This window comes from Antedon mediterranea, chromosome 2 (genome assembly GCF_964355755.1).
Source record: "Antedon mediterranea chromosome 2, ecAntMedi1.1, whole genome shotgun sequence".
NCBI lineage: Eukaryota > Metazoa > Echinodermata > Crinoidea > Comatulida > Antedonidae > Antedon > Antedon mediterranea.
In genome coordinates, this window is record NC_092671.1 from 12,333,803 (window position 1) to 12,350,512 (window position 16,710).

A 16,710-nucleotide genomic window follows, 5' to 3' on the forward strand; every position below is an offset into this window, starting at 1 on the left:
AAAAATGTTTAATTACAAAAAAGTATAAATTCTTATTACAAAATTATCATAAACAAAATTAAATTCTTATTTTTAATGAAGTAGAAGATTAAAATTGTTTGTATTTAAACAAAATTATTTTACATTTTTAAAAAGGGAAATACATTTACGTACATTTAATAACATCACAAAAACATAAAAATACAATAACAAATAAAAGTGCTAGTTTATAAACTGAGAAAACATCTTCAAAATGACCTGGTTTTTTTTCTTCAAATTTTGAACAATTGTTTAAATTTAAATTTTATCAGGTTCTTGTATTTTTTTTTTATACCAGTGGTATAAGGCAATTAGTAATAAAAGCTATTGAACTTGCATATAAATTACTGTATGATAATTGGCAAGCCATGACTGTTGTATAAAGCCCTGTCTACACTATCAAACTTTATGTGACAAAAAATGTGCCCATATATGGACATGATTATGTCATATCACTACCATAATTTAGCATATCACTACCATATTTGGGCACATCATGTGGTTGTTTTCGTGTCAATTTTCCTGATGGATTTCTCTTGATTTTGTTGCTCACTTATGAGGTGAAGCTAAACTGTTGTTCTGATGTCGTGCTAAGCAATAACAGTCAGTGTGGCCGCAGCAGTATATTAATTTGAGTTATTTTTAAAGCATTTTAATATACATTAGAGTCATTTCCTTCCTCTGTCAAAAATATTTGGTCAAAAAGTACTGTTCTTTCACTCACTCAATAGCTGATAATTTATATAAATTTGTCAAATATGGTATATTGATTAATCATATCATTAATATATTGGATATATGTATATATACCAATGTGATTGTTTATGAATACCATGATAATAATGTGCATATCATTAACTAAATATGGTGTTTTTTTTGCAAGTCTATAACCAAATATGGTTAAATAAATTTGCATATATATGTGTATGATTATAATATTTATTCAATACTATGATTATGTACATTTTGAATATGATTGTGATTACTATACTTTAAGATATATATTGAAATGTCTCTTGCGATCGGAAAGTTGAATGTTTTAGTGCAACCATATCCTAAAGGCATGAAAGGTGATATAATTACCGTAATTATGATTACAGTTGTAAACCATTGTAAGTTAAGATACGAGAAGACATCGTGTATTTTAAGAAACAGTAGTGTGATAGCTTGGTGGTTAACATTGATTCACGTTTGGTAAATGTATGTATGCAAGATTGGAAAAAAAACAATCATAAATTACACAGTTTTGAACGTCACTGTAGATACGGATTGTTGTAGATCATCAATTAAGCTATATATTATACAGGTGAATTAAGGGAACACCTTCAGGACCCAACAAAGTTTCCCTTAATCATATGAGTGTCCAATGAATAGAGATTAGTTTACTGTTGATACGAAACATAATTTCTCTCATTCGTTTCATAAGAAAATGTAACTGTCACTTTAATAGAGGTGTCCCTGCATAGGTGTGTCCCCTCTGAATATGTGTTAGCTGTATTGTCACATATAATGTTATTCATTCATTTCATGAGCAACTGTCCATTTTTAAATATAGATATTATAGAGAAGTATGTTTTATGTTATATATGAAATATCGATGTACTAGTATAATGTGTAATATTTAAAGTTGTATTTTTCTGCATGTAAATACACTTGTAAATCCTCTGTTACTGTATATATCATACATGTAGAATAAAATATGTATACTTGCTGTGTGTAATAATATGTATATTTAATAGATTAAAATGTATTATAACAATATTATAATTAATATAATTTACTTCATTGTAGTATATGTAACATTGTCTATGAAATTTAAAAAAATATATATATATATATATATATATAAATATATATAGATGTATTAAAATTATTGATTGGTGCTTTATAGTTATTTTAAACGGCAAATTTCCAAAGATAATGTAAATTTTAATAATACTGTTTGAGTTGGCAAAAATTAAATTAGGTTATCATAGTAATACCAGGGAAGAGTGAAATTACAATTGTAATTTCGCTCTTCCCTAGTAATACTACTATAGGCTAACATGGCCGCTCACAGGTAAACCACATACAAAGAAACACTATATATAAACTATTGGGAGTTGGATAAAAAATTTAAAATCATATATATTATTATTTATTTAAAATGTAAGAAAAAATGCTGTTTAAATAAAATTATACTTTTCATATTAAAAGTAATCAGAAATAACTTAGACCTATGGAACCCATTTATAGAGAATTAGTAGTCGTTTCTTTCACAATTTTTTTACACTTTTTCTTTTGTTCAATAATTTTTTTCCTTTAAGATTTTGTCAACTGTTTTTTTTTAATATTTTACCTTGATTTGAGCAGTATCAATGCATTTTAATTTTTTTATTGTAATCGTTTAATATTATGTACTTTGTTTGAAATACTGACGTCATTTAGGGTTCAATCCAGTTCAAAAATATTATTTTTAATATTTATTCTTTATAGGTCGACAGTATAAATGTAATGAGGCACGATTTGATAAAGACAAGTTTGTTGATATAAATCAAGTATGTGGAAACGTTTTCAAAAATGTTTAATTAATAGCAGTAATTTTTTTTTCGATGTTTTTTCATATACGGTTTGGTGCGTTATGCGTTTTAAAAACAAACTCACCTGCTTCCCTCGTGAAATGAAAATGTTGTCAGAGGTCAATATTCATTAAATTTAATTAAAATAGGAAAACAATATTTGTTATACTCTTCGTAAATTGTTAGTGATTTTATATTGAATATATAAAAAATGAACGGACATGATCAAGTGTGTTAAGACGACAAATCACCTGTTTGCGAATATGTGTTTATTAATTACTTTAGAAAAGTATTTCACTGGAACCAGGCCATATTTCCCCACCACAGTGATACACGATGGGTATTCCAGTGGAGTTATCTCCCTTTCCCGTAAAGTTGAAAAATCAAAGTATTAGTAGTGGTTGTAATCAATGTAATATAAATAGGTATTGCTTATGGAACTCAACTTGTCAGTACCTGCCGCCTATTTTGGGATTGTCTGCCCTAGAGGTTAAGATATACACATTGTATTTAAAATGTCACAATTTTATTTATTATAGTCTATGCATTATTATTGGTTTATAAACCGAGTTTGATTTACAATTGCTTAGTTGGTATTTTCTTTGTTGTAACGTTTATTTGACCCATGTTGATGATTATGATCATGTTTCGTAATGATATTAATATTACGACAACATACTCATGTGAACTTTTGCCGGTTCACTGCAAACGACATCAACTTTAGTACCGTACTTTACACACCTTTCGGTCCTGAATAATTTCATTTCGATGGCGGAGTTAATACACAGTGTTGCATCACAACGTCTTCATCTTTGTCAATTATTTCACAATTTATCTTTGTCAATATCATCATTATTATCACCATGGTCGTAATCAATATTTGTGATATTATTATCTAACATACACTTCTGAACAAATTCATTCCGATTGCGGTGCTAGTACACAGTGTTGCATCACAACGTCTTCATCTTTGTCAAAGTATGTCACAATTCATCTTATATCATTATTATCACCATGGTCGTCATCAATATTTCTGACATATATTATTTACAAAGCAGATACATTTAAATACCTCAATTGCTTAAATAAAATTTAATATACATTCTCTAATAACATAGTGCATACTTTATAACATTACAATACCAACTATGGGGAGTGAATCGATTATTAAACAAATGCTACTTTCAACTCGTGTCACTCAAAAGGCTTGTGATTGAGATGGTTTTTCTGTCGAAGAAAGAAATCCATGTGTATTTTTTGATACGATCTATATGATTCCCCAGTACAGATCGTCGTATTCTATATTAATAATTATATATGTCATCTTTGCCTCATTGTTTCTTTCTCGATATGGCCTCCTCTTGTTATAGTTTGTCTTCATAAAATAACGCATGTTTCACTTTTGTTTGTCCTTTGCTTTTTGTTATCTTTAACTTCTGCAGTTTCCTAAAAAAAGAAGTAAAAGTATAGGCTAAATTAAAATTGATTATTCAGCTCTAATTGTTTCAATAGCTGTCTTCATTTAAACAGTTGATAAGGGACACGTTGTGTTCTGCGTTGAATACTATTGTTTTGTAGAATTTTCCAATCGAATTCTTACTTGTTATTCTTAGCTATAATTACAACTTACCGCCACCTCGAAGTCTTCGTCTTCACAGTCCATCAGATCACCTCCCTGTTGGTCTTCCTCTGCAGCGGTCTGTAGAAACCGGTTTATATACTCCAATCAATACTAGTAATTATTACTGCATTTTTATCTAAATAATTATTATGTCGAATATTTCACCTAGTGTTCTTACAAGTCGTTGTTATAATACGTGGTTTAAAGTGAGATTTGCAATCGGAACTGGCGTCTGCATAATAATTATTAAGTAAAATATTCCGAATTTATTTACTCTCATTACTCTCATGATCGATACTGGTTTTTTATCGTCGATAATTTCTATCTCTCTTCCTCCCCACGTTGCACATTTCTGTTAGACTATTTCGTTTCACAGTTTTAATGATATTTTGTTAAATATAAATGTAACTGTTGTCATCTTAGATAATTAATTTCAAATAAAACTTCGATGTTAATTATTTAATAATAAATAACAAATGTTCACCTCGATTGTCCCTACTGTGTTTCCGTTCGAATCTGCTTCTTCTTTTGCATCTTTGGTCTTGTGATGCTATTAAATGATGATATTCAATATTAATATAGTTTAAAAATGCATTTTAAAGGCCAACTCAGACAGGTCTGACGAGTCGTCTCGTCGGGAGATAATTAAACATGTTTAAGGTTCTCGCGACGACGACCTAAAAACTACGCCCGACGCTATCTCAAGACGACTTGTCTCGTCGGGATTCAACTCACCAGACAGCACCGATGAGTCAAGACTTTTCGTCCGTCCTCGTCGTACGACGCTGTATGAGTTGTCCTTACGACAACGTTTCGGAAGACGCAGACCGAAAAATAGAAAAGGTTCGAATTTTGTGACATATTAATTGTGACGTTAAACTATTAAAGATTGGTTCCCACTAGCGACGTAAGAAAATGCCCTTCCAATACAGTAATTCTGTTTTCCCCCGCCTGCGTGAAATCAAACATGCGATGTTTGCAGTATTGTTGATTGAATTGATTGAAATATATATTTATACTGGGTAACCTCTTCAGTCAAAGACTGGTCTCCCAGAGGGCCCAGTTGGTGATCAGTGGCTGTGATGTACTAATAGGCCTACACCGGGGTAACTCCTTACTCGTCTCGAAAGATGTACTAGGTTCTTTAAAGTGCACATGAGCTATATGTGTACACTGGACCTACGGTTTATAGTCCTTATCTGAGAAGATTCGTTCTACCACCAGAACCATGGAGTGAGTGAGCCTCGAACTCCTGCCGATGTTATGGCTACGTAATGACGGTTCCACTGTCTTAACCGCTCGGCCATTCACTCACTGCTTGCTTCGTAATTACGCAATACAGCACTTTGCGTCAATACGTCGTACGTTGCGTTACGTTGCGTCGCTAGTGGGAACCACACTTTAATACAGTAGTTTGTTTAGTTTAACGTCACAGTTTATATGTCCCAAAAGTCGAGTCTTTTCTATTTTTCGGTCTGCGTCTTCCACCTTCACATCACTTAAAACTTTCTCATGGTTATATGGTACGGGGTATGGTATTATTACCTCTATATGCTGCTTCTTCAATGTGTCGTCAATCAGTTGTGTGATTTCATCCAGGTCCTTCTTAATAGATAAAGTACGAGCCGTTTCATTTACTGGTTCACCTCCTGACTTGTCTTCACACTATAAAAGAGATGACGATATTTACACCATGTTATATTATACGATTGTAAACACTGGCTGCCGTCGAATTAGACCTATCGATTGGACCGTATTAAAACGTTACCTGTATATCCGAAATTGAGAAAATAAATATAAATAGATCAGTATCCATGGATATGATGCACACCGTGTATTCACAGTTGACTTTAAGCTTTTAGTATCTAATTGATTTACGGATAGGTAACTTGCTGTTATGAGAACAATAATATTATCATCAACATTTTGTTGTAGTGTTGTAAACGTTTTCCAACCTGAATGGTATAAGTAAGATTCGCTTCTTTCTCAATCAGGAATCTGGCAACATTTATGGAACCATAACAAATGGCCAGCATTACAAGACTTGCGTTTGGAAGGTCTGGTTGGTCGGGATCCTAGAAAAATAAATAAAATCGCGTCATGAATTAAGATTGATTCATTAACTATAGGAATTTAAAATAACTTTATTAGTGTAATGTTACGTAACGAACCACAATGATTTACCGTGCGTAAAAATAACCACTACAATTCTACAACTAAATTAACGATAGTAAAAATTAAATTTAAGATGTCAATTCCTATGGTTGCGCACTACAGTGTGCGTCTGTTTGGGCTGTTTGTTATTTTACTAACCATGAGCTTGACGTTGATATTTGCACCTTTTTCAATTGCTACTTCTGCGTTTTCCACAATGTCACTTTTCGCAGCTGCTATAAGCTCCTAAAAAGTAAACACATCAATATGAATATATGATTAAATATTGAATATGTTTGATGATATCGTATATAATATGAATGGAAGGAAGATACGGACAAATTGATGAGTGAATTAATGGATAAACAAATGGGTTGTTAAATGAATCAATGTAGAGATAAATGTAAACAGCTAAAGCAGAATACAATTGTGAAAGTGTAGGTCTGTGGATCTATGACATTAACATAACATTGGCGCGGCAGAAGTTGGATAGACTAAGGCAAAATTACGTACTTCGTTTGCAGACTGTTTGGTCTCAATGAGATCTGCTAATGAATCCATTTCTTTTTCTTTGGCAAGTTGGACCATGGTTTTCTCCGTCTTATCAATCTGTTGAAAGAAATTTAATAGACACTATGGTGTAGGTCAATCATCAGTCGTCGACAAATGTTTTTTTAAAACCTGCAATAGCGTGACGTTACACGATATTTAATTACTTTAGGCCTACTATACATTTTTATTTAGTATAGCATATCCAAAAATCACTTGTTGTACTGTGTTGAATTTTAGTTTTGGATTTGATGCTGTATTGGAAGAGTGAGGTTTAACTCTGTTTGTAATACGTACAGTTACGCAGCATGTCAGGTCTGCTCCCCTGTCGACCAGCATTCGTGCAATCTCTTCATTCTTATTTTCAATGGCTAGCATAAGCAGAGTTTTCTTGCTTAAGTATCCACCCTAATGAAACAATACAGTTATTCAATTAGTGACATATTTTGATACAGCGGTATAGATATTATGTCATCACATTACGGGACGGATACACCGCTGCTATACTAAGTCCAGCAAAATTATAATGACGGGGTCTATTATTTTATAATTATAAGAAACAATCGATATTTGTAACCTACCTGACTTTCATCTACATCGGCACCTTCATCTAGGTATTTTTCAGTATTGGATTTGTCTCCTTTAATCACAGAGTCGATAACATCCTACACAACATAAATGTGATTTAAAGTTAATGTCAGGTTTACCTGAATCGCATTCTTCTAGTTTACAAAAATAGATATTTAGAATTTTAACATACAATACCTCTCTGAGCCTCTGTTTGACGCTCCAGTTACCAGACATCTTTAGATTAACATCGGCGTAAGTCTTCACAACTAAAAAAAATAGAATTGAAAAGTCATCTCATGATATAAAAAACCATGTACATCCAGAGAATGTGACATTCGATTGTCAGAAACTGTGAAATCTATTTGTTATTTCCAAATTTAATCTGTCTGACGTCATTCAATATTCTCATTTATTATAGCAGGGAGTTGTTATTAGAACTCACTGATTATAGTAGTCGATGAAGTATGTGTTCAGTGTCATTTTAAATGCATTGACATTCGATTCAAACTACTTAAATGAAGTGATTGACAATTCAATGCAATTATATTAGAAGTTTGCGCTATAGCAAGCCAAATAAACCGATTGTGAAGTATGAATTTTAAATGTAATAAATTCAAGTTATACCGTATGGGTCTCACCAAATAGAAATTAATTTAAATTCGATTTGAATTAGGTGATTGACATCGATAGCAATAAAGATACGTATTTGCGATATAATGCACGCCTTAATAAAGCAACTATGAACTAATTTATTTAAATAAATTGAATACTTCAACAAGTATGATCAGGTATCAGATGTCTTGTTTAAACTCTACATTTAAATTGGAAAGATCAGGTTCATAAACCACGGTCTCCTCCGTGAGCTGGTTATATTGTTGTTATATTTACAACCGGTACCACCCGGCAGGGTTCTACGACACCAATGTCATTGAGTACATGGTATTAGCTTGCCAATATTTTTTTTGTCTAGCAGAAATAATTTAAAATCCGTTTTAAATTAAAATAAATCAATAGCGTACTAGGCATATCTCAGTTGTGATTGTGCAGTTACATACATTTTATGTACTGACGCCCATTAAGTTGAAAATTCTAATACACGGAGTTTTTATACTTCTTCATAGTTAACGGAAGTATACGCAGTAGGCCTACTTGGGATACTCACACATTGGCAGTACTTTTAATAAACAAACTTCAATGAATGACTTATGAAAACAAAGCCACAATAGGTGCTTCATAACGATGGATGTTTATTCTTGAAATTTCAGGACTACAATTTGAACAATGACCTACCGACCTATTGTTAACGCATGTAGTAACCATGATTAAAGTTATATAATACTCCACACACAGTATATTTCACAATATAGCGTACTTCTGTAGGGGAGGCTATGTAAGCTGTTACCTAAAACATTCGTTGTCCCTATATATAATACTTACGATGTACTGTAATATTTAACTAGAATTCCTGGAAATAGTCAATATAAGAAGTTGTTTGACACGTTTTGAAGCTATGTATTAAACCAAACGTGTTTATAGTAACCCTGGCCACAGTATAACGCTTGAATAAGCTCCGTACAAAGATTGGTCGATTGACTGAACACATACTGTTCATAATAAACACAATACGATTTAAAGTCATTATGACGTCATTAATACCCTGCTTGCAGGACTGAGTCAATATGTTTTAAGTGCTTGTAAATTTTGATGGCGGTATAAATTTTAGACTGACGTCACATAGTTGGTTCGTTTGCTTTTCGATTAGCCTAGATTTTATAATGCTTTAACATTAGGGTGGCTTATTCATAGATTCGATACACCCACAAGCAGCTAATTGTTTCAAATAATTTAGTTTTACATAATCTCAGTTTGTTTTGCTTTAATAATTAATAGGACGATAGACGGAGTACCTCCTAACCACTATACCACAACCACCACAACCTACAATCGGTCATAGTACGTTGAACCCGAGTTCAACGATGATCCTAATTATCGCTTTATCTCGTATTTACTTTATACCAAATAATAATAGCAATATGATTTTCCTAGTTTAAAGTCGCTCTAAAATAACTTTACTGATTCACGAGTATCCATATTTATTGTTATTTTATATGCAACTAACACCAGAAAACCTAAGATAAAGTTAAAACAATAAAGTAGGCCTAGTAGTAGGACTTACTGAGTATTTTGCATATCATTGGCACAAATTGTTAATAAAGAGACTTACAAGATCAGAATCGTTGCGTTGTCGTGGGTCTGCTTTCCGCAGATGAATTTGGAAAACAAAAAACAATATTGTAGCTGTTCGTGAAAATTAAGGTAACGCTTTTACCATCAATATTTTAATTTCAACAACAAATATTTGCAATCACTCTGCATTTGTACAAACAAATATATTATTTATTTGTTTAAACTTAAACCTTTTATACCGATGGCCGATACCAAATGGAGCGACAAAACTCGCAAAGACAAAGAAAACCACTGGGAATTACTACTTAAAACCACAAAACCTTTTGGACTTAACATTAGGAACACACTCCCAGATCGGTAAAATTATTCCATTGACTACCAAAATTTAAGTTTCAATATTAACCACCATTTTAGCTTTTTTTAGTTCCATTCCAAAATTGTGTATATCTCTACCAAGCTACATTCTTTGTTTTCTACTCTTATTCAGTCTCCACCCACTATTCAACACGCTGTTTCTATTGTTATATTTCTTTTATTCCTGTCCACCCAGGCAGCACTTGCCAACTCATATGCTATACTTTATCTAAATTCCCTCACTTGCACTGATGAAGGGCTAGCCCGAAAGCTCTGCTAACTTTTCTGGCTCTTTACTTTATCGTTTTGATTTAGCTTTTCGCTTTTTTTTTGTATCTCCATTGAGATCCAGCCACTGATACCCACAGCATTGTCATTTTTGTCAGTAATTTGCCTTTGGATGTATACAATTATATATAAATCAAAAGACAAATTAATGAAAAATGACAATGCTGTCACGTGGGTAAATCAAAACGATAAGTGAAACAGCCAGAACAAATTTGTAGAGATTTCGAGTAATATTCCTTCCTCAGTGCCACAAAACACACTCGAGAACAATACAATAAAATAATAAATGATATAAAATAATTATAGAGATACAGTCGGTTCTATAAAAAAATATGTTAGAGCGACACCAATACTTTAGATAAGTACGGTAGGCTCAAACTTAGCTACACACTGGTAATGATGCCTTGTTATGATAACGACTGCGATAACGTCTACGTATTATCACTATCGGCGGTAGAGTATGGCTGCTGCCTAGCCTATGTTTTTGTTATGAATACCATTCAATTATGACTGATTATTGACAGTTTTTTACCTTCCACACTCATGAAAAATGAGTTCGGAAGAGTTTGGATTAGGTGCTACTGGTGGGATAGGGTCTCCTGTCCGAAAATGTTCAGGTAAGTATAATAAATAAAGGCAAAATATACCTTATCTGAATTGAATTATTGGGTTCACCATCGCCGATCGTCTGCCTGGGAGCATGTACAATAAGCACGGTCTAACCCTTTGTTGTGTTGGGTTAAGTGCAACCTAGGCCTAGTAAGGTCTTGGTGAACAATGGGGTGTATGTGGGTTTCTGGGGTGCAGTTTACCTGGAGGAGAATGGGTATAGTAAATATTTTGTCTGCTTGTGACTGGGTTATTCACTGTATACCGAGCTAGTAGTAGTGGTGGGTGTTTAAAAAAAAGACAAAGAAAATGTGACAGCAGGAGGGAGGGGGGCCTACACTGTCTGTGTAGACTAAAGAGTTAGGTTAGGTAGGCATACAGTCATTTCAGTGGATAGCTCTCTCTAGTATAATTAGTGAAATTTCACACTTATTGGCTAGGGTCCACTTTGTCACTAATTGGTGACCCGATCAAACGTCGAAATAACATTTCAAACCTTATACTTATATTTTATATCTTATATTATAGTGCCCGGTGGAGATACATTAATTAAATGTAATAATGGATTTAACTGTGAGACCCACCTTACTATGAATGTTAATTAAAAAAAGTTAGTTAAAAAAGTTTAAAATGAACATTATCTGCTAATTTACCTGATGTTGTTCCAGCTGGACCTACAGTATAAACTGTTCCGGCACGGTTTCACACCTATTTCGGTATTGCGCTGGAAAATAAAGTCAAAGGTCAATGTTTCGTTTTCATGACATTTCATTTCGTAGCCGTGTGAAAATGAAACATTAACGGAGCCGGACAGAAAACGTGCCGGAGCAGGTGTGAAAGATGCTTAATTGAGGTCCCAATAATATTGAGATGAAATAGAATTCAAGATGTTTCCAATATTCAATAAAGAAAAATATCATCAATTGGAAAACAGTTCAATGGATTATTGTCTTAGTTTTATATTTGTAGTCGGTTTCTTTTACTGTTTTCTACAGTATGCCTATAATGTAAAATTAATTAATAGTATGCAAATTTTAAACTTTAACATATTAAATTGATTGAACAATTTTTATATAGCACATCAACATTTACATTTTTTTGTATTTGACTTAAAATTGTTTTGAACATTTCAAGTTCATGCAAAACCATTTCAAGGTAGCAGTCATTATCAATAGTATATATTGAGGAAGTAAGAGATTTCCGACTATCATAACTTGGTTATTGATTACATTAAAACAAATTACATTTAAAGACTGAAGCGTTCCTACTGTATTGCAGTAGTACAGTAGTATGCAGACAGTATTTGATGTATTATGTTATTATTAAATATTAAAAGCATACAATGGCTTTAAAAGTATTACTAATGTGCTTACCTTCAAGTAAGGCCTATTCTGAAAACTGTTTACCGGTAATGCCAGTAAATTATTTTTATCATGATTATTTTCTGAAGTGAAGTATAAAGTTTGAATAGCAGATTTACAATGCGAACAGTACTGTATATGGCATAATGTAATCCAAATCTATGTACTTTTTAAGTCTAAGCTGGATTAAGTTACTGTACTCATGAGGATCTTGATTACACTCTACTGAGTGTCCTTTTCTCACAAAATACTGTAAGACCTCTGTTTTAAAATCCAACAACTTTAATACTAAAAGTATCACAAAACTCTATTAAAAAAAAATAATATAATCTTGGCAACTTTCAAAGAGTTACTATGTACAATAGTAATATTCAATTATCTTTCAACCAACCAAGATACAGTACAGTAGTTTAAATTTAATTCCAGGTTAAATTTTTATTTTTACACTACTTACAATAAAGTGATCAGTAAAGTAACTAAATATTATAGTCAAGATATTTGAAAGACAGTTTTATGTGAGCACATCCTTTCCTGTATAGACCAATACTTATTGTAAAAAACCGCTATATGATCTACTTCAACGAGATGTAAGTGTTTAAATGTACAGTACATGAACACAGATGATAGTTTAGTTTTACAGCGTTTGGATTACAGTCACTGTACACTGAGAAAATAAGGTTTACTCTAGAACTGGACTACCGTAGATCCATATGTCAGTGTTACAGTACTTGCCACAAACTATTTAAATTAAATTAAAAGGTAACTTCATTATCAGTATACTCTAACTGTAATACAGTACAATACAAACATACAGTACTAAAAATAAATTATATTAGCAGATCTGATAATATATTTTTAGCTAGATATGATTGAAGATTTTTATTTCTTTTCATAATTTACAAAACAACAGATAAAAATCCTTCAAGCAAAACATTGGTTCAATGTTCGATACGATTGTAACAATTGGACAATTTCCTTTAGAACTTGATCAAAATCAGAATGATTATAAAGAGCAATTGTATGTCAGTGTATCTTGTAAACGGCTGCCATTCTAGCTGTCACAATCATTTATATGTCCTGCGTTGTATTGGTATATTGTAATGAAAATAGCAAAATCCTCTTACAAGCATACGTACACACTTTAAATTTGGTCCTGAAAAACAGTGGACATTTACGGTACAGATGAATCAACAGTAATTTGTTACAGTATAGTATTTGCTGTTTTGTATATTGTATAGTACTCTACTATCTGTAAATAACAATTCTTATGGGTTTGTGAAAAGAATTACTAACTGATGGATTATATCTTTTAGGACTGCTAAAAAAATCAAAAGACATTAAACTAAATATCTACCTTTAACCAATAAATATACTGGAACCCAACTATTCGTTTAAGAAATTGTACGGCCTATTTTGTTGGTAACCATAAACATTGGATATCTTCACTGTTGTCAACAGGTTTTCCACAAAAACACCCCATATTATTTCCTACACATTTATTTGACTTAAATATAATTCATTTAAAAATTGTTTTAAAAAAAAACAGAATTACAGTAGATATTTTTTTGTCAGTGTGCCAATTATTTTCCGCAAGCTTGCATAATATTGCCTGCTGTAGACTAGGTGTCTATTATAAAGGTGTTTGTGTTTTAAGCGTTTGCATAATTAATAACATGTAAAGTCTAATATGGTATATTAACATAATTTATAAATGGACCAATTCTTTAGACTTTATGCAGTAATTTACTAATAATATGTAAATAACATTAAGTGTAAAGATTTAAACTTCATAGCCATTTATCATTTTTCTATGAAAAAAATATGGAAGTAAAATTGTTAAAACCAACACAAGTGCAAACATGAATACTGTAGTTGTACATGAATTAAGATCAAATTTGTGTGTAAAGTGTCAAAATAAGTGACAGATTTTGAAAATGGTAGGTACTGTAGGTGGATGGGGGAGGTGTTTGGGGTAGTGGGGCATAAATATTGAAGACTTGCTGAACTTTACCTAATGTCCTATATTTACAGAACAAAAATCTGGCTTTATAGTTTGTTAAAAACACCATTGTGATAATAAACACATGCAGTACAGAACATGAATATACGTGTAACCATGGTGTAACGCAGTATGTCAGTGGAGAGTACAGTACTATACATGTGTGGTAGCCTACAGTATACTAGCTGGTCTAGCTTTAGTTTCAATTGACCTGGTATACTATTGAACAGCTGGCTAGCTTCTGGCTGTTTGTTGACGTTTACCCAGCAAGATGCCTATAACTTCCTACCAATATGTAATGGCACTATTGCACTATTATTAATCAATATACAGTATTACACATCCTATTTTATAACAAATATACAGTGATATTATATTATACATGTAGTACAGTAGGATGGATTAACAACAATTGAAATGATTAAATTAATAATTATAAGAAATAAATTATTACTAATTCATATGACTCAAGTGCAGTTTTTGTCAGATTTTATTGTTCTTAACTTATACAGTAATTCATTTAAAATCACATTCAAATTACATTTTTCTGACCACACTTATACTCATAACTTATAGTCCCATTCTCAATCTCTTTTTACAAATGTACAGTGTTCATTGTTTTGTCTTTGGATCTGTGGATGTCCGGTTCATTTATATGCAGCCTTATTAATTAACCCATGCTAATTGGAGTCAAGAGAAATATTGATTGAGCTTCTAAAAGACTGGCAGTATTGGCCTGTATACAACAATGATGATTTAGCTATGTTGCACCTGGTAAAACATACCCACAGTGATGAGATTTTAACACTGAAATTGTCACCATAAATTAGTTTACTGATTAAATTAAATGTATACCGGTTTGTATATTTTTTTTGTGTACAGTAATAGAGGTTCCCATTTCAAATGGTCATAAATGGTCATAAAAGGTCATTCTTATTAAAAGCATATTTTTGTAGAGCACAGTATGGTTATTTTTATTTTGGTATGTCTACCCATGGAAGTATATTTTATACCTCCATGGTCTACTGTATATCTCAATGAAAATTAGTGTATTTTAGATATACTGGTTTCTTGATAAAAATTATTAAAGGATCCGGTGTATGTTGTACTTATGTAAAGAGGTTTAGAACCAGACCCATTACATAAAACATGACATGAACTTAATATAACTTTATTTGTCCTCTTAAAAAACAAAGAAATGTCGGTTGTCAGCAAATCCGATTAAAAGATACATAAATGGACTAAAAATGACAAAAAGTGTAAAAGATACATGAGTCAGTGTTAAAATATAAAAAATGCTGTATTAAAAAATTATGAATTTAATTAGATGACAGTAATATATATTTTTTTAAATTGATTTGTTTCTTGCAAATGTTCATAACTCATAGTGCCCTGAATAAAGAAGTAAATAATCTCAGTTGAAAGTTCACTAAATATTGATTTTTCTCATAATATTCATGATTTTACTTACCTGTCTCATGATCCATACAAAGTTATTGATTAGGCTGTAAATCATTACACAATTCCCTTATTTACTAATTTTCAACCTTTAATACATTCAGTTTATAAATTAGCAATTTATAAATCAGTTTATGTTAATGACTTGACAGTTACAGTATTCTACAATACACCAAGAAGAGGGAAAGATTATAGGTAGTTTGGAACTACTGTATATACAGTATAGTAGTACTGTACAGTAGACCTACACTGGATCGGCTGATTTTAAAATTTATTTTCATTCATGAAAATGTGGCAGTTGAGGCATGGCCCAGCAAACCATATACTCCATAAAATTGGCACAGGTTCAAGGCTCTCCTTTACCCTAGTTTGTGTGGTATAACACATCTTGGATAAAGATAAAGACCTTAAACTGGAGGTACGTTAACAGTAAAAATTTGGCATGTGTACCTTTTTTAAAAAAAAACAAACCTGGTCCGTTGTTCAAATGACTAGGGAGTTACCCCGGGTACTGGACCATCTAAGCCCCTATAAATCATGATACTATAGGTGCTGTACTGTGACTGCTGTGGGTCTATGGAGGACCTAATTTTCTCAATTAAGGGTGGCTATATATAACAGTATTAAGACACTTTTCTATATTATTCTCATTGTTTATTCATCCCAAGAATTCCAATTATAATTTTCTTGGCAACAATTCTCCATCCAATCTTTCCTAATATTTAATAATTAAAAGTAAATAAAGTCAGGTAGACTGGACAGTTGTCAATTCAACAATTGGTCTCAAACCAATTCCTGCTAATAATAAAATGGTAATTAGCATTTTGATCAGGTGGCTTCTTTAATACGTTATACTACCTACCTTGTTCTACTGTTGAATACCGTACAGTATGTTGAAAGTATAGTATTATAATCATATTGTGATGCATCAAATCCATTGGGATTAACATAATCCTCTGGACAGGAAACATGGGATTTGCTAAT

At 32.0% G+C, this 16,710-nt stretch overlaps 2 protein-coding genes across 8 annotated transcripts in view; one reads left to right on the forward strand and one right to left on the reverse strand.

Moving 5' to 3' along the window:
- Positions 1-3,659: 3,659 nt before the first annotated feature.
- LOC140040447 (uncharacterized) overlaps positions 3,660-16,710 on the reverse strand; it is a 28,876-nt gene continuing 15,825 nt past the window's right edge. Inside the window, exons 2-12 of one of the 5 annotated variants that reach the window (XM_072086405.1) lie at positions 11,562-11,632; positions 7,666-7,736; positions 7,482-7,565; positions 7,198-7,308; positions 6,865-6,960; positions 6,511-6,597; positions 6,153-6,272; positions 5,743-5,862; positions 4,682-4,747; positions 4,207-4,275; positions 3,660-4,022 (exon numbers count right to left, since the gene is read on the reverse strand). In XM_072086405.1, the coding sequence (XP_071942506.1) occupies positions 3,954-4,022; positions 4,207-4,275; positions 4,682-4,747; positions 5,743-5,862; positions 6,153-6,272; positions 6,511-6,597; positions 6,865-6,960; positions 7,198-7,308; positions 7,482-7,565; positions 7,666-7,704 (861 nt within the window). In that variant the 5' untranslated portion in view covers positions 7,705-7,736; positions 11,562-11,632 and the 3' untranslated portion in view covers positions 3,660-3,953. The other 4 variants (XM_072086406.1, XM_072086404.1, XM_072086403.1 and 1 more) reach the window with 4 other exon arrangements.
- Positions 10,764-16,710, forward strand: part of LOC140040441 (kalirin-like) — a 151,976-nt gene continuing 146,029 nt past the window's right edge. For all 3 annotated transcript variants that reach the window (XM_072086391.1, XM_072086393.1, XM_072086392.1), the window contains exon 1: positions 10,764-10,916. In XM_072086391.1, coding sequence (XP_071942492.1) covers positions 10,850-10,916 — 67 coding nt within the window. In that variant the 5' untranslated portion in view covers positions 10,764-10,849. The remainder of the gene's footprint in view (positions 10,917-16,710) is intronic.